Source organism: Aythya ferina, assembly GCF_964211825.1.
Source record: "Aythya ferina genome assembly, chromosome: 1".
NCBI lineage: Eukaryota > Metazoa > Chordata > Aves > Anseriformes > Anatidae > Aythya > Aythya ferina.
The window spans coordinates 132,961,324-132,975,906 of NC_140296.1; the positions used below are offsets into that span (position 1 = coordinate 132,961,324).

The 14,583-nt window shown below is 41.8% G+C and overlaps 1 protein-coding gene across 12 annotated transcripts in view; it reads left to right on the forward strand.

Moving 5' to 3' along the window:
- The window catches only part of MPPED1 (metallophosphoesterase domain containing 1), a 66,669-nt gene extending 57,204 nt beyond the window's left edge, over positions 1–9,465 (forward strand). For 11 of the 12 annotated variants that reach the window (XM_084505808.1, XM_084505813.1, XM_084505811.1 and 8 more), the window contains 2 exons: positions 4,631–4,744; positions 8,348–9,465. In XM_084505808.1, coding sequence (XP_084361934.1) covers positions 4,631–4,744; positions 8,348–8,466 — 233 coding nt within the window. In that variant the 3' untranslated portion in view covers positions 8,467–9,465. Of the gene's footprint in view, positions 1–653; positions 4,594–4,630; positions 4,745–8,347 lie in introns of those variants that run through there. The other variant, XM_084505810.1, reaches the window with a different exon arrangement.
- The last annotated feature ends 5,118 nt before the right edge of the window (positions 9,466–14,583 follow it).

A 14,583-nucleotide genomic window follows, 5' to 3' on the forward strand; every position in this document is an offset into this window, starting at 1 on the left:
ACCTGTATTGCTGTTGTTATTACTATTTATTATTATTATTTATTCAGTTTGAGCCATCCTCCAAGGATTTTGTTTTTTTGAAGATCCCATTTCTTTGTCTTATTGATTCATTAATAGACGGCTTCAGCACAGAACACTTTGCCTGAGGGCATCAGCTGTTGGCATCCCTGACATCCATGGTAACAAATACATTACGCTTCAAAAGAAATTAGCACTCTACCTAACTTACAGAACCTCTTTATTGTGTATCTCTGTCCACAGACATTTTGAGAAACAGGATCCTCCTTGACCCTGGGAGCCAATTATTTTCACCAGGAAGCTGTTTCTTTTTGTTCTGATCTTGGACAGCATCACTAGAGCTGTTCCTAATGATCATAAAAAGCAATCAGTGTTCTTACAAATTCCTCTTACATTCCAGAATGGGTGCCTAAATTCTGTCGATCATCCATTTTCTCTACTCCTTTTTTATTCATTCACTTCCAGACTGCATGCATCCCCCTAAACTAATTAATGCTTCATTATTAGATAGTTTTAAAATTGCCTGTATGATTTAGATGCAGAAGCACCATTAAGAGTTAATGGACTTTGTGCTTCTTAGTCCCTTAAATGTGTAAAGAAAATCTGAACCACAAGTAATTTTTTTTCTGTTTTAGAGGAGTGCTTTGGGATGAAACTGCGGCAAGGAAACAGAGATTCACACAGGATAAGGAAACAAAAATTAAACAGCTGTTATTGACCATTTTATTTTAACCTGTTTGTTATTAATAAATATATAGCATATTTTTGTAGTTTATAAAATACAATATTCATGATCCCATGATCAGTGCTAATGCTCATTTCTAAATCAGCATATTTTTATTAATTTTATGTATAGTGTAACTTGTAAAGTCCTTTCCTTGACTCCTAAAGGTATGCATTTATGATTCTTTTATTTCTCTTCAAAAAGTTCACTTTTCTTTATTTGTTTTTAATTTAATTTCACCCTTAAGTCTTCATTTCTAGCTGTCTGCTTGATTGTCTGTTACAAAGGTTTATACTTTCCTGACAGCTGCATAAACCTGTTTCAACTAACCAAACATTACAAAAACACGAAGATGAACTCTATTTGTTAGCTAGGTGTAATCAATTATTCTTAGTTTGTGTAGTCAGGTGTACATAATAAGCTGCTAACATAAGGGAAAGCTTCAGAAGGCTGATAATGCATGTAAACAAAAACATGTTCAACATAAATAATGTTTAATTTAATGGAGAAGTTAATTTTATGGATTTTTGTTTGTGAAGTTTTTGAAGAGGAAATACTTTTGCCTTTATGTTCACCACAGACATTTTGACAATTAACTGTTTCAAATCGTTAATGTAACAAAACCTAAAGTTACAACAATTTTGCTTTAAAAAAAAAAAAACAAAAAACCACGAACTGGATTCCAGAGGAACTGCTGGCTTCACTGTGGCATCTTAAATAGTTGTTATTTCCTACATTGAATTTTGAATTGCATTGGATACCAGGAATGACAGGTAGAACTGATTAACAGAACTCAGCATTGACCTGCTCTGTCTGTCACTCAGACAGCTTTCTCTTTGTGCATCACCCCATCAGGAGCCAACAGTGTCTTGAGAGGCATCTGAATGAATTAGGAATCTACATCCATTGCTTCCTCTTTTTGACACCTAGGATACAACTACGATAGTGGGGCAAACTTCTACTATTTTTATAAAAACCCATACTATAATGAGCCCAGTTTTCAGGCACTGGCATCTAAAGAGTTATTTCTCAATGTATGAACCTACTTTGAAACTCTAATAAACCTGAGAGCATTTCCAAGAGCTTGAATACCACTCTTTTGGTCTTTTAAGCCAGTTGGTTAGCTGCTACTTAGCCATGCTTGAGTGAATCTGAAAAGAAAACACATGAAAAGTAGGTCCAGACTCTGCACCTCTCTGGCTGACTACAGTTTTTTCAAATGTACAATATATTCTCGCAACAATCATTGCAGCAATCTAAGTCAGGGATGCAGAGCTATGACAGGCACAGTGAGAGTACCAGAACACACAGAATCCTAGAATCCTAGAATCATTAAGGTTGGAAAAGACCTCCAAGATCATTTGGTCCAACCATCCCCCTACTACCAATGTCACCCACTAAACCTTGTCCCTAAGCACCACATCCAACCTTTCCTTGAACACCCCCAGGGACAGTGACTCCACCTCTTCCCTAGGCAACCCATGCCAGTGCCCGACTACTCCTTCTGAGAAGAAATGTCTCCTCATTTCTAACGTAAAACTCCCCTGGTGTAACTTGAAGCCATTCCATCTAGTCCTATTGCTAGTTACCTGTGAGAAGAGGCTGACCCCCAGTACCCCACACCTTGCTTTCAGGCAGCTGTAGAGAGCAATAAGGTCTCCCCTGAGCCTCCTCTTCTCCAGACTAAACAACCCCAGTTCCCTCAGCCACTCCTCACAGGACTTGTGTTCCAGGCCCTTCACCAGCTTCATAGCCCTTCTCTGGACATGCCCCAAGACCTTGATGTCCTTCTTGTACTGAGGGACCCCAAACTGAGCACAGTACTTGAGGTGCGACCTCACCAGAGCAGAGTACAGGGGGACAATCACCTCCCTGGTCCTCCTGGCTACACTATTCCTGATACAAGACAGGATGCCGTTGGCCTTCTTGGCCACCTGAGCAAACTGCCAGCTCATGTTCAGGTGAGCATTGACCAACACCCCCATATCCTTTTCCTCTGCACAGCTTTTGATCTACTCTGCCGCAAGCCTGTAGCGCTGCATGGGGTTGTTGTGGCCAAAGTGCAGGACCTGGCACTTAGCCATGTTGAACCTCATCCCATCTGCCTCTGCCCATCAATCCAACCTGTCCAGGTCTTTCTGCAGGGTCTTGCTACCTTCAGCAGATTGACACTTACCCCCAACTTGGTGTTGTCTTCAAACTTACTGCGGGTGCACTCAATTCCCTCATCCAAATCATCAGTAAAGCTACTGAAGAGGATGGGCCCCAACACTAACCCCTGGGGAACACCACTGGTGGCCGGTTGCTAGCTAGATTTCATTCTGTTCACCACCACCCTTTGGGCCCAGCCATCCAGCCAGTTTTTAACCCAGCTAAGAGTGTACCTGTCCAAGCCATGGGCTGCCAGCTTCTCCAGGAGATTACCATGGGAGACCGTGTCAAAGGTCTTGCTGAAATCTGGGTAGATTACATGAACAGCGTTTACCTCATCCACCATGTGGGTCACCTGGTCGTAGAAGGAGACGAAGTTGGTCAGGCAGGACTTGCCTTTCAAGAATCCATTCTGGCTGTGTCTGATCCCCCAGTAGTCCCACATACATTGCGTGATGCATTCAAGATGATCTGTTCCATCACCTTTCCTGGCACCAAGGTCAGGCTGACGGGCCTGTAGCTCCCTGGTTCCTCCTTACAACCCTTCTTATAGATGGGCATCACATTAGCAAGTCTCCAGTCATCCAGGACCTCTCAAATGACCAAGACCACTGATAGATGATGGAAAGCAGCCCAGCAATTGCATCCACCAGCTCCGGTCTGGCCCCATGGACTCGTGACAGTCCAGGTGGAGCAGTAGGTCTCTTAACAGTTTCCACATGAACTGGAAACAAGTTCAGGGAGATGCCCCTAAACAAGGGGGTTTCTTCTGCTCCTTATCTCAGACTTCCAGGTCAGGAGGCTGAGTACTCTGAGGATAAGTGGTCTAGCTAGTTACAAAACAGAATAATTGTATCTTTTACGTTTCCAAATTTGAGCCTGATGAAAATGGCAGAACAACATAAAGGAAACAAGATCGGTTAATCCAAAGCATCTAATACAACATCCTTCTTATACTACTGTGAAGAAAACACCACACTTCAGTTGGCAGTAAGCATCCCCCTGCTGCATGCTTTTGGACTCAGAAGCAAGTTGGTGTGCATTTCTGTCTATATTCATAAAAAGTGCATTTTTGTATGGATCTATGTGAGTAAATATAGCACTTAAAGCATATCTGCTGCAGAAGGGCTGAGTTTCCCTGGCTGTTTGAAGCCCTTAAGCCAGGTCTACTCGAGGATACTGTTTTTAAATACACTGTGGGTTCCTCACCTCGGTTCCACTAATGTAAGATTCGATGTGATAAAAATACAGTTTTGTCATTAGCCACACAAATTCCATTACATCAATTAAAGTGTTCAGTTTTAATAACTACATCCCAGGGCTAGATTTAAACAGCTAAGTGTTGAATTAGATGCTTAATTTCAGAGACTTGCTTTGGAGTCTTGCTCTTTAATCCTCCGTTTCTTAAAGGAAGAAGAATGAATAAATCATTGACTTTTCCTGCTAACAGTAGTGCAAAAATGCTTAAAATGCAGTGATTTTTTCACTTGAAAAATTATTGGCAAGAGTTACCATAGTTCTGTTTCTTCAGATGGGCTTTTAAGTTTTTCTTCAATTATTTTTCCTTGTTTCCTCTTCTACTTACCAAGGCAAACACGATTTTTTTCCATGCCTGTTTTTCTATGACTGCTTATGAGAAGTTATGTGACATTAAATCTCAGAAATATTTTTGAATGTTACAGCAGTACAGCTTTGCAGATAACGTCTTCTTTTAAAGCTTTCCTTTCTTTTCCAAAGGTTTCCTAGACTGGGTACCTAAGAAAATGCAACGGGTAGGATGTGTTGAGCTGCTGAACACAGTCCAGAGACGGGTACAGCCAAGGCTTCATGTTTTTGGACACATCCATGAAGGTTAGAAAACATTTCTTTCTGTATATATACTTAAAAACCACAACCACAGAAGCTGTCTGCTTTAACCAGTATTTTTAAAATTGAATGTTTGAACTGAAGCACTTCTGGAATTCAGATACTTATTTAGCTGCATATATACAGATGAAATTGGCTGATATTTGCCTTTCAATATTTGTATTTCAGCTTCTCTTTTAGTTTCTACATCTATAAAGTAGGGTGATGCTTCCATCACAGTGAGGATTACTGTAAATTTTAAAATAACACAAGTCCAGTAGTTGCAGAAAGGGACTAAATATTAGAATTGATGGATTGTATTTTCCCCTGCTGAATCTCTTTGATTTAGGATAATTCTTGTAAGCTCTTTGTGTCTCAGTTTCTCTTTTTGTGTGTTTGTTTGTTTGTTTTGTGTTTCTTTCTTTTTTCTAATGGGTGAGAATGATTTGGGGGGTGCTTCTGGGGCTTAATTTTTAAGATTGGACAATGAAGGTTGTCTCTCCTTGTCAGTGCCTATGTAAAATCAAGAGGGATGTCACTTCCAACATGCGTAGAAGTGCAAGATGCTTATCCATGTATTTATTTGCTTTGTCAGGGGAAACATTTTGTAGCCAGACAAAACAAGGCAGTTTGACTATTTGAGTTTTAATTGGAAAAAATGAGTCCCCTTCACATAATTCAGTAAATGGTGACAAATGTGATCTACTGAAGTCAGGGACTGTAGGAGTTCATCTCCAGGTGGAGGGAAAGGTAGACACTGTCAGCTACAGAGATGTCTCTCCCATATGCATTCCATGGCAGCAAGACTTCAAGCATGCCCCCACCAAGAGAAAACACTGGGCTCTGCAGAAATGTACCCATCAGCATGTAAGCATGTATTATCAGCCGCTTAGTTCTTGGCAATGTTAACTTACTGGCAGGAAGAGGTGCTCTACAACTGCCAGCTTTCTGCTTCTGGGACTGCTCCAGACTTTGATGTAGGATATCTGTGGGTTCTCAGCAGTGTAGAAATGAACAAATGGAAAAAATGGAGTAGCTGGCACTCATATCCTTCTGTTTCTATGAAGAACCATCACCCTTCCTAAAAAATCCCACTCTGACTTGCTGTTTTCACACTGCTAAGTTAAGGGTGACATTGGTTAGAAGTGTGCTGCTGTAAAATCAGTGAAGACATTCGTATCTTTATTTCAGAGGGTAGGGATGAAGTCCATTCTCCTTGTGTATCTCATCTGTGGTGACTTATTAATGTGTAGGTAATGTCCAAAGTGCTGTTAAAAGCACGGAGTAAACAAACAGTGCATAGGCAGTACTTTTTCCTAACATTTTTGTGTTGCAACAGACTTTGAGAATTTGTACAAGAGAGCTGGTGAATACAGTTCAAACTCATTGTCTTTTTAGAAATTGTAGGCCAAGTGAGTTGCAGGGGATGTAAGCAAACAGTTAGTGAGCCATGAAGCTTCAGGCAGGTAAACAAAATCACATCTGCTAAGACCAAGCCCAGCTTTGGCTCCCAAGGGAAAAGAATGGCACCTCCACGGAATGGTAAATCGTGTGAATTAATACAGTTGGCACCAAAGGTATCAGAACACAAAAACAAGGTACTCTTCTTGTAAACTATCATAATTTAGAGAAAACAAATGGGGAGCTGCATAGCCTATTCTGCGGTGGGATGCTAAATCTCTGCAGAGGAGAATTCCCATTGCAGACAGGCTGTGCAAACAAAGCTGTTCTTTGTAGAGAGAGAATGCATGATTTGAACAGATGAGTTCCTCCCCTGACTGAGTATAGCTACATCTGCAGCAGTCGTTTACTGAACATCCATGAGGATGAGATGCTTAGATGAGATGTTTCTTCCCTATTCTCCCTCTGCACTTCTGCATCTGCCAAAAAATACCTCTACACGTGGCCTTTCAACCTTGGTGGTGACAAGCAGCATGGCAGGGATTCCAGCTAAAATACTGCTGTGCCAATTTCAGCCAGTGCTTGGCAGTAGGGGAAGAGTGAAAACTGTAGCATGATGAATCTTTCAGCAAAAAGAATGCATTAGCAAGCTGATTTTGTTCTCTGCAAACATGTAGCTGAGGAGACAGTCCCAGCAGCAAAGCGGGCTGTCCTCGGTGCAGTTTGTGTTTTACATAGAACAATTGTTCTGTGGCAAACAGCACATGATTTAAAGAAATGTATGTGACAGGAACCTGACAGAGTTCTCTTCCCTCCCTACTTACTAACTATAGTGTGTTTTTTCTATGGGGAGTCCAAGAGACCCTGCATTATTCAGGGTATTTTAAGGAATGAAAAATAAAGCTGTTTGGCTGCTGGTTTCTTGTTCGTAAATTCTGCAAGTAACAATGCTTCTGTAAGACATGAAATTACACTTGGAAAACCTGGGATCCTAGGTACCTAGGATATGAATAGCTTTAACTCAGCATAGCAATGAATGTGTTTCTCTGTTAACTACATTAATGATAAGACTGAATTGTAGTACAAAAGCTTTCCACCAGGTGATCTCTCCAAAATCATGTATGTGTTTCAGATTGTGACTGCATTTCTTCATATTCAGCATAATACTTGCATTTATTTCAATTTGAGTGTCCAACATTAAGCTTTTAGTTTTAGTGTAATCAAGCTCATGTTTTTTTCCTAGTCATTCATGAAAAGATTTTGACAGTGGAGAGTGTGTCTAATTTTTCATAACACCATGGCAGTTAAAGGGCTTTTTCTTCACTTTTTCAAACATCATTTCAATGTATTTCTACAAAACTTAGAACTGGAAGTTTGATTTCCTGCAGATTTAGCTCTGGAATTGTTTGGCTTGGGTGCCTACCCACACATCAGATGTAGTTAATGACTTCCCCCACAAGTAAGACATTCAGGAGGTGTTTTCTCCCATGTAAAAGTTACAGTATCTTAGGATGTGAATGCACCTTGTCCATCAGAGAATGCATGACTAAAGTCTTTTTTCTCTGCCTGGGCAGGCATTTTAGAGTCTTTCTGTCAAGTCTGGTTGAAATTGGTTAGCGAGTTCAAACACATGGGAAGTGGTTCCTTCAAATCCCAACCTGGTGCACATGCACACACCCTCCCCTTAGTCATGTCATCTTTTTTCTTCATTGGTTTCTTAACAGATGTACAACATAGCACAGAGAAAAAAAAGGTGGAAAAAGGAAAATAGCTCAAACACTGGTGCATTGATGACTGCAAATCTAAATGACATACAGACATTTTTTTAGTGTTGAAATTTTCTAAGCTCTCTCTTCACATCTCTTCAAAAACTGAGAAGGTTTTAAGAAAAAAGTTTTGCAAAGAAGAATATTAGTGTTTCTAAGGAGGTCTGGGGAGCGGGCTGCCAGAGATTGTAGCCACTAACCAGGGAGGGTCAATTTTGGTTTTATATGATTTAAAAGATAGCAGAATATTTTACTGTGGGAAAAAGATGGTATTCGTCCTGGAGACCTTCACATTTTGCATTAAGAAGAATTTTAAATGCATTCCAAGTAATATATGTGACACTCGTTGTTGTACGATAAAGGTAATGGTAAAGGTAAATAATAAAAAGCAATTAATAAAGGCTGAGTAATAATAGTAACCAGAGCTTTACTTTCTTCATAGGTTATGGTGTCATGGCTGATGGAACTACTACCTACGTGAATGCATCTGTGTGCACTGTGAATTACCAGCCACTAAATCCACCTATAGTTATTGACTTACCTACTCCAAGGAACACATGATTATAATAAAGGATTTAATGTTGTGCCCAACACATTAGCAACTTTATATTGCTGGCTGAGAATCCCAATAAGGAACTATTCAACAAAGCAAAAACCTTCTTTTTTTCCTGCTATCTCTTCACAGATAAATTCAAGTGACAGAAATGGAAGATGAACACAGGCATTTTGGTGGCAGAAACAGATTAAAGACATATCGCCATTAAAATATTTGTGAACACAGCAAAGTGAATGCATTCCACGTATATATACATATATATATCTCTCAAGTAGGGACTTTTGTATATACCATACATTATATTGGACTTACTAAAAGAACAATGTCTTTCAAGGAAGTGTTTCCTCAAGAAAGTTCGAAGTTTAAACATAAGTGTTTAGACTAGGATTTCCTCATTTCAGATGTTTCCCAGTGAGCTCTTGATAATGAATGTGATGGTAAAGATGTTTTCCCTTAGTTAACATGGCATGTACAAAAGATAGTACATGAATGACCAGTCATAGGAGGAAAGCTCTTATTTCAGGTCCTCCAGGTCTTGATTCTTTGCATCTATTCAAAACCAATGCAGCAGAGGCCCTACCTAATTCACTGTACTAAAATGAAGTTTGACTACGTTTGGCATTACAGATGGTAAGGGAAATGGTGCATATTGCTGGCATGCTTTAAACAGCTCAAAATTCAAGAAGGGAGACTGTGTTAAGTGCAGTATAAACTCAGGAATTTGTAACCTGGCCTCACCTGTGGGGGGAAAAAAAAAAAGTGTAACTTTTTTCATATGCTAAGGCGATATGTGATTGTATGTAAAAAGAAAAAGCAAAAACAAACAAACAAACAAACAAAACCACCAAAAAACAAAAAAACTGATGTTCAGTAGTGATATTCTAAATAAAACCCACTGGGACTGTTTAAAACCTGTTAACCTGTTACTGGGACATGCAGCCAATGATGAGATTGCTGTTTTGAATTTGGCCCATGTCAGCTGTGATTAAATGTCATTGTGTTCAGTTTGTCCTTTGGGAAACTGTATGGACTTAGAGGGGGGGTGTCATCCCAAAGTGGAGTTTGGGCATTCATTTTCGGACAGCTATGTAGTAGCATAAGTGCAATGAGTGACGAGTACTTGCCAGTGGGTACAGAGCAAGAGTCACCTCACAAAACTTATCGTTCCCATGTGCCAACTCAGAGACACTGCAGAGACAGGCCCGAGACAAAACCATTAACCCAGTTGAAATCCATCTATTGTGTTGGGTGTTGGCATACCCAGGCGAAGCAGGAGATGTGGGAGCTGCTGGGGATGGCTGACACTAGTCCTGCCCCTGCAGCTTTCCAGCAGGTTAACAGAGGTGCTGAATCTGCTGGGATTTCAGTCCAGTCCTAGGCAGAAGCTCAAGAATTGACTAAAACCCACAAAAATATGTGCTTCAAATGTGTGCTGGAACACATTTCTGCCTTGAACTAACAACCATCTCCATGCTCAAAGAGGAACCTTTTTGCCTTGATGGAGATAATGTAACTGGTGTAACCTGAACATGGGCATTCTGAATTTGGTGCTGACTGCATCTATATATTAATTTTGTTTCCACACATGAGGCAAATCATTGCACTATCAATACAGGGTTGTTTGCAGGTCTGTAGATAGCCCATACCTGCACACACAGTGGTTAGATGTACGGGTTACTTTTTGCCTGATGTGTAGTTATAAATGTGACCTTTGTGTAGCAGCTGCATGTACATGATATACATACACAAACTTAAATACCTGTTCTACAACCCCAGACTTGCAGCCTCAACTCTAAGCAAGATAGGCAGAAACACCACATTTTGCATGCGGCTGCTCTTCTGACTGATGCTGGAAGCTGTGAACTTTGAACCCAGGTACTGACCCACTGACACCAGAAAACATACCAAGACACAGATTTGTCACTTCTTGGAGCTGTTGACTGACTTGGATTTTCTTTTTGACTAATTTGCTGCTTTTTCCTGAAACAAAAGCAAACTGAAAACCAGCAGTATCCTGCAACTGTTTTGGATGAGCATGGTTTGTAGCACAAGAACAGTCTACCATGAATTCAGATGGGTCTACTTTTTGTATAATCCATTGGTGTAGAAATTGCAAGATCAGCTCCTAAATCAGCAAGGACTGAAATTTTTAGTTTAATGTGAACTCCCAGCATCATTGAGAAGATGAAGAATAGCTTGCAGTTAGAATAAAAGTGTCTTACCTAGTCACAACACAAGCGTTTTGAAACGTGTTTCAAAATTGGCTGTATGTTAAAGTCTGAAATGTTTACAGTCACTCATGACACTTACACTAAAATGTTAAAAGTGGGGGAAAGAGATCTTTTTATTAGCCTCAACAAAATTTCTGTTGACCATAAACTATTCTCTTAAAAATAATTTTGCCTAAGGTATCTTCAAAATACTGTGTATTTTTATGTGAAAAGGATATGAAAGCAGCTGTTACTTCAAAATATCATTTAAAGTACTTGAGGTATGAAAGCTTAAAGGTTATTTAATCATTTTGGCATAACTTTATTGTTGTTGTAATTTTTGGTCAAGCATGTTAGACAAATAAAGTCTTAAAAGAAACAACATAAGGCCTCTTTATATCCACCTCATACTTTCAGCGCTGGTAATGGAGAATCTCTTCTCCAGGTGTGGGGTATTAAAGTTGGGGTGTTGAGGTAGGGGTATTAAAGCTATCATCACCAAGGGCTGTGGTTTAGTGAGAGGCAGCTGGCACAGGGGATGGAGTGTCCTGCAGGTGGCATGGCAATGCTTACTGCAGAAGTGACTGACAAGTGATGGGTCCTTGTCCTGCACGATTCACAAGCCTGGAGCTTCCTCATCTCCCTCAAAAGCTGCAGAGCAAACTGGATGGAGGGGATTGCTGAGAGGGGGAGCCAGCAGCTGTTTCCTGTAACTACAAAAGTTTGGCAGAGGGGATATGTCAGATGTTTTTGTGATGCGGGGAAAAACTACCAAGTGAGTACTGCAGCAGAACTGCGTGAAATAGTTGAGAGCTGGGATGCTGTCCTTATCCAGAGAAGGACTATGAAGCTGGTGAAGGGCCTGGAACACAAGTCCTGTGAGGAGTGGCTGAGGGAACTGGGGTTGTTTAGTCTGGAGAAGAGGAGGCTCAGGGGAGACCTTATTGCTCTCTACAGCTGCCTGAAAGCAAGGTGTGGGGTACTGGGGGTCAGCCTCTTCTCACAGGTAACTAGCAATAGGACTAGATGGAATGGCTTCAAGTTACACCAGGGGAGTTTTACGTTAGAAATGAGGAGACATTTCTTCTCAGAAGGAGTAGTCGGGCACTGGCATGGGTTGCCTAGGGAAGAGGTGGAGTCACTGTCCCTGGGGGTGTTCAAGGAAAGGTTGGATGTGGTGCTTAGGGACAAGGTTTAGTGGGTGACATTGGTAGTAGGGGGATGGTTGGACCAAATGATCTTGGAGGTCTTTTCCAACCTTAATAATTCTAGGATTCTATCTGGAGGATAGACAGTTTGTGCACAGGGTTGAGCCTGTATGAGCACAAACCTCACAGGGGATATTAAATGAGGTGACATTGTTATTTTAGCTGTGTGAGCACTGTCAAGGGCCTGAACTTTTGCCTCCAATCTGATCTAACTCAGGTGAGTGAGGCCATGAAATGGAAGGTTTCCACAAGTGCAGTTTTGCAGTTGTTAACTCTATTTAAATTCATGGATGATCTTTCAAGTCATTTCTCACCCCACCTCCCCATGGTTGACCTTCACTGATATTTATCCTGGTAGCATCACTCCCAAAGGTGTGCTGATGTGTATCAGTAATACATGCTTTCCCATTACTAGGCAGAATTGTTACCAAGATTAATTTCAGTTCATTCTGATGAATGGACTAGGAGAGCTATGACTGCATGCCAATGAAAAAAAAAAGGCAAGATTATTTTTATCTCTCTCAGGCACATATGGCTGAGGATGTGAAATGTTCCTTGGCTACAAGGAACGAGCAAGCTGGGACTCAACACCCATGGAGCAGCTGCCTTTTTCTGTGCAGCTCCCACCCACTGCAGATGCACCCCAGCCTAGGAAGCTGGATTTAGGGTATCAGATGAAGCTGTTTGGTAGCACCTGGAGCCAGAGACACCAAAAACTACTTCAGCCTTCAAGGAGGTTGCCGCAGGGAGCCAGCAAGGGAGCTGAGAGGAGGGAAGGTGAAAATCCCCACCCGGCTCAGCTGGGCAATGCATGGGCACAAACTGGGCAGGAGGCATTGTTGGTCCTGGTGCACTGCTGCAGCAGGGAGCTAGAGAGGATGGGGAGAGGTAGTTTGTCTTCTCCAGTCTCTTAAGTGCTTCAGAAGAAAGAGGAACAAGCCATTCCTTAGAAGGAAATTTTTAGAATAATCTACCCATGGGGATCTCTGCCCACCTCCATTTATTCTTGTTTGTATGAGAATTTCTCTCTTAAAAACCTTTATTATTGCTCACTGCTAATGTAACTCACATATAGCAAACATAACTGCAAATGTTCTTTCAGGTACATTCCCATCCCCTTCTGGAAACTCTGCATCTGAGATTTTAGAGATATTTTGGAATAGTGAGTTCCCCAGGTGATTATGCACAATGCAGTAGAACAACAGCATTTCGCTTATCCCTGTAAGAATGCTGCCATTCAGCTTTATTGACTGTCCCTTTGTTCTCTTTTTATGTGAAACGTGTAAATAGGAGTGCTTATCTGTACCTTATATGTACACTTCATCTAGAAATTAAAATAATTTAAATTCTAGCTAGACTCCATTGCTAAGCCTTTTACTTTCCCATCCCAGAAAGGCTCCTCCCTGCTTGCTGCTGTGTCCTTGGGGAGTTAGGGAGAGACAGTGACTCCAGAGGACCTCTTGTCCCTGTGTACCAGAGCTTTGGGATACAGTTCTAGCTACATTCTCGTCATATGCTGTTCTTCATTTCTTTGGGGTTTCATGTTAATAATGGATATTTGCAGCCCCACTGGAGGACTGTGGTGAGCTGCCTATGGTTTCAGCTGGGGTTTTCCTTCAAGAGGTGACAACTAATAATTCTACAAGCATCAGCCCTCCTTCCCAGTGTGCCCAGCCAATCATGTACCCACATGGGAATCCCTCCCTTTGTGTCTATGTAAGAATCTCTTTGTGGCCTTTCCCCTGCTTGCCCTGGCTTTGGCGGTGCCCTCTGTAGTCCTCATGTCCTCAGGCTGTGCTGAAGAGGACACCTAACACTGGCACTGACATTTGTGCAATATCTGACCATGTCTCATCCTGCTTTGTGCTGTTTTGTGGCTGGTCCCTCACCCATGCTCCTTCTGTGGCTGCTGATCACCTTCCTTTTGTCACCGACTCTTCTGCATCCCACAGCCATTCCATCTGTCCCCACTGCTGTGTCCTGCTCACAGCGGGGCTCCCCAAACAGCCCCCTGACATGGGTGCCGCCACCTCAGATACATTTTTGGTCTCCCCAGGGGCCAGTGTGCATCCATACATGCAAAGAAGCAGAAATCAGCTGGGGGGATGACTGATTTACCCCAGGGATGTGGCCTGGAAGAAGAGGGTCCTGCGTGCTCCTGTAGGCCTCATGCCAAGGGCCATGCATGTTTGGATTTCTTGAAGGAATACATATTTACTTTAATGACAGCAGAGACATTGAGCATATTTTTTTAATACTATTTTATTTCTTCATTTTGTGCATTTGAAATGTCAGGATTTACATCAGGCTTCATTTATGGAAAAAATGACGGCTTTTTGCGGCATTGCTGCAGGCAACTCCTCTGTGAAATGGGCAGGCTGATCTCATTGCCCTGAGAGGTAGCAGCTCATGGAGGGACAGGGCAGGGACCCCCTGTGACATGTTGTGACAGTGGCTGAAACATCAACTTTTATGCCATGGGCTCGCTCTCAAAGTTAGCAACTATCTGACAGGGTTACAGGGTGTGGTGAATCCTGTGAGGACCAGAACATGTTGGTCTTATCACATGGACATCTGGTCTTGTTTTTTGCCAGGCAGGACCTGCAACAAGCCCAGAGCAGCACAGGCCAAGGGAGACCTTCTGCTGGGGATGACACCAGGAGGTGTCCCCAAGCTTGGCCCAGGATGACGAACATGGATATCT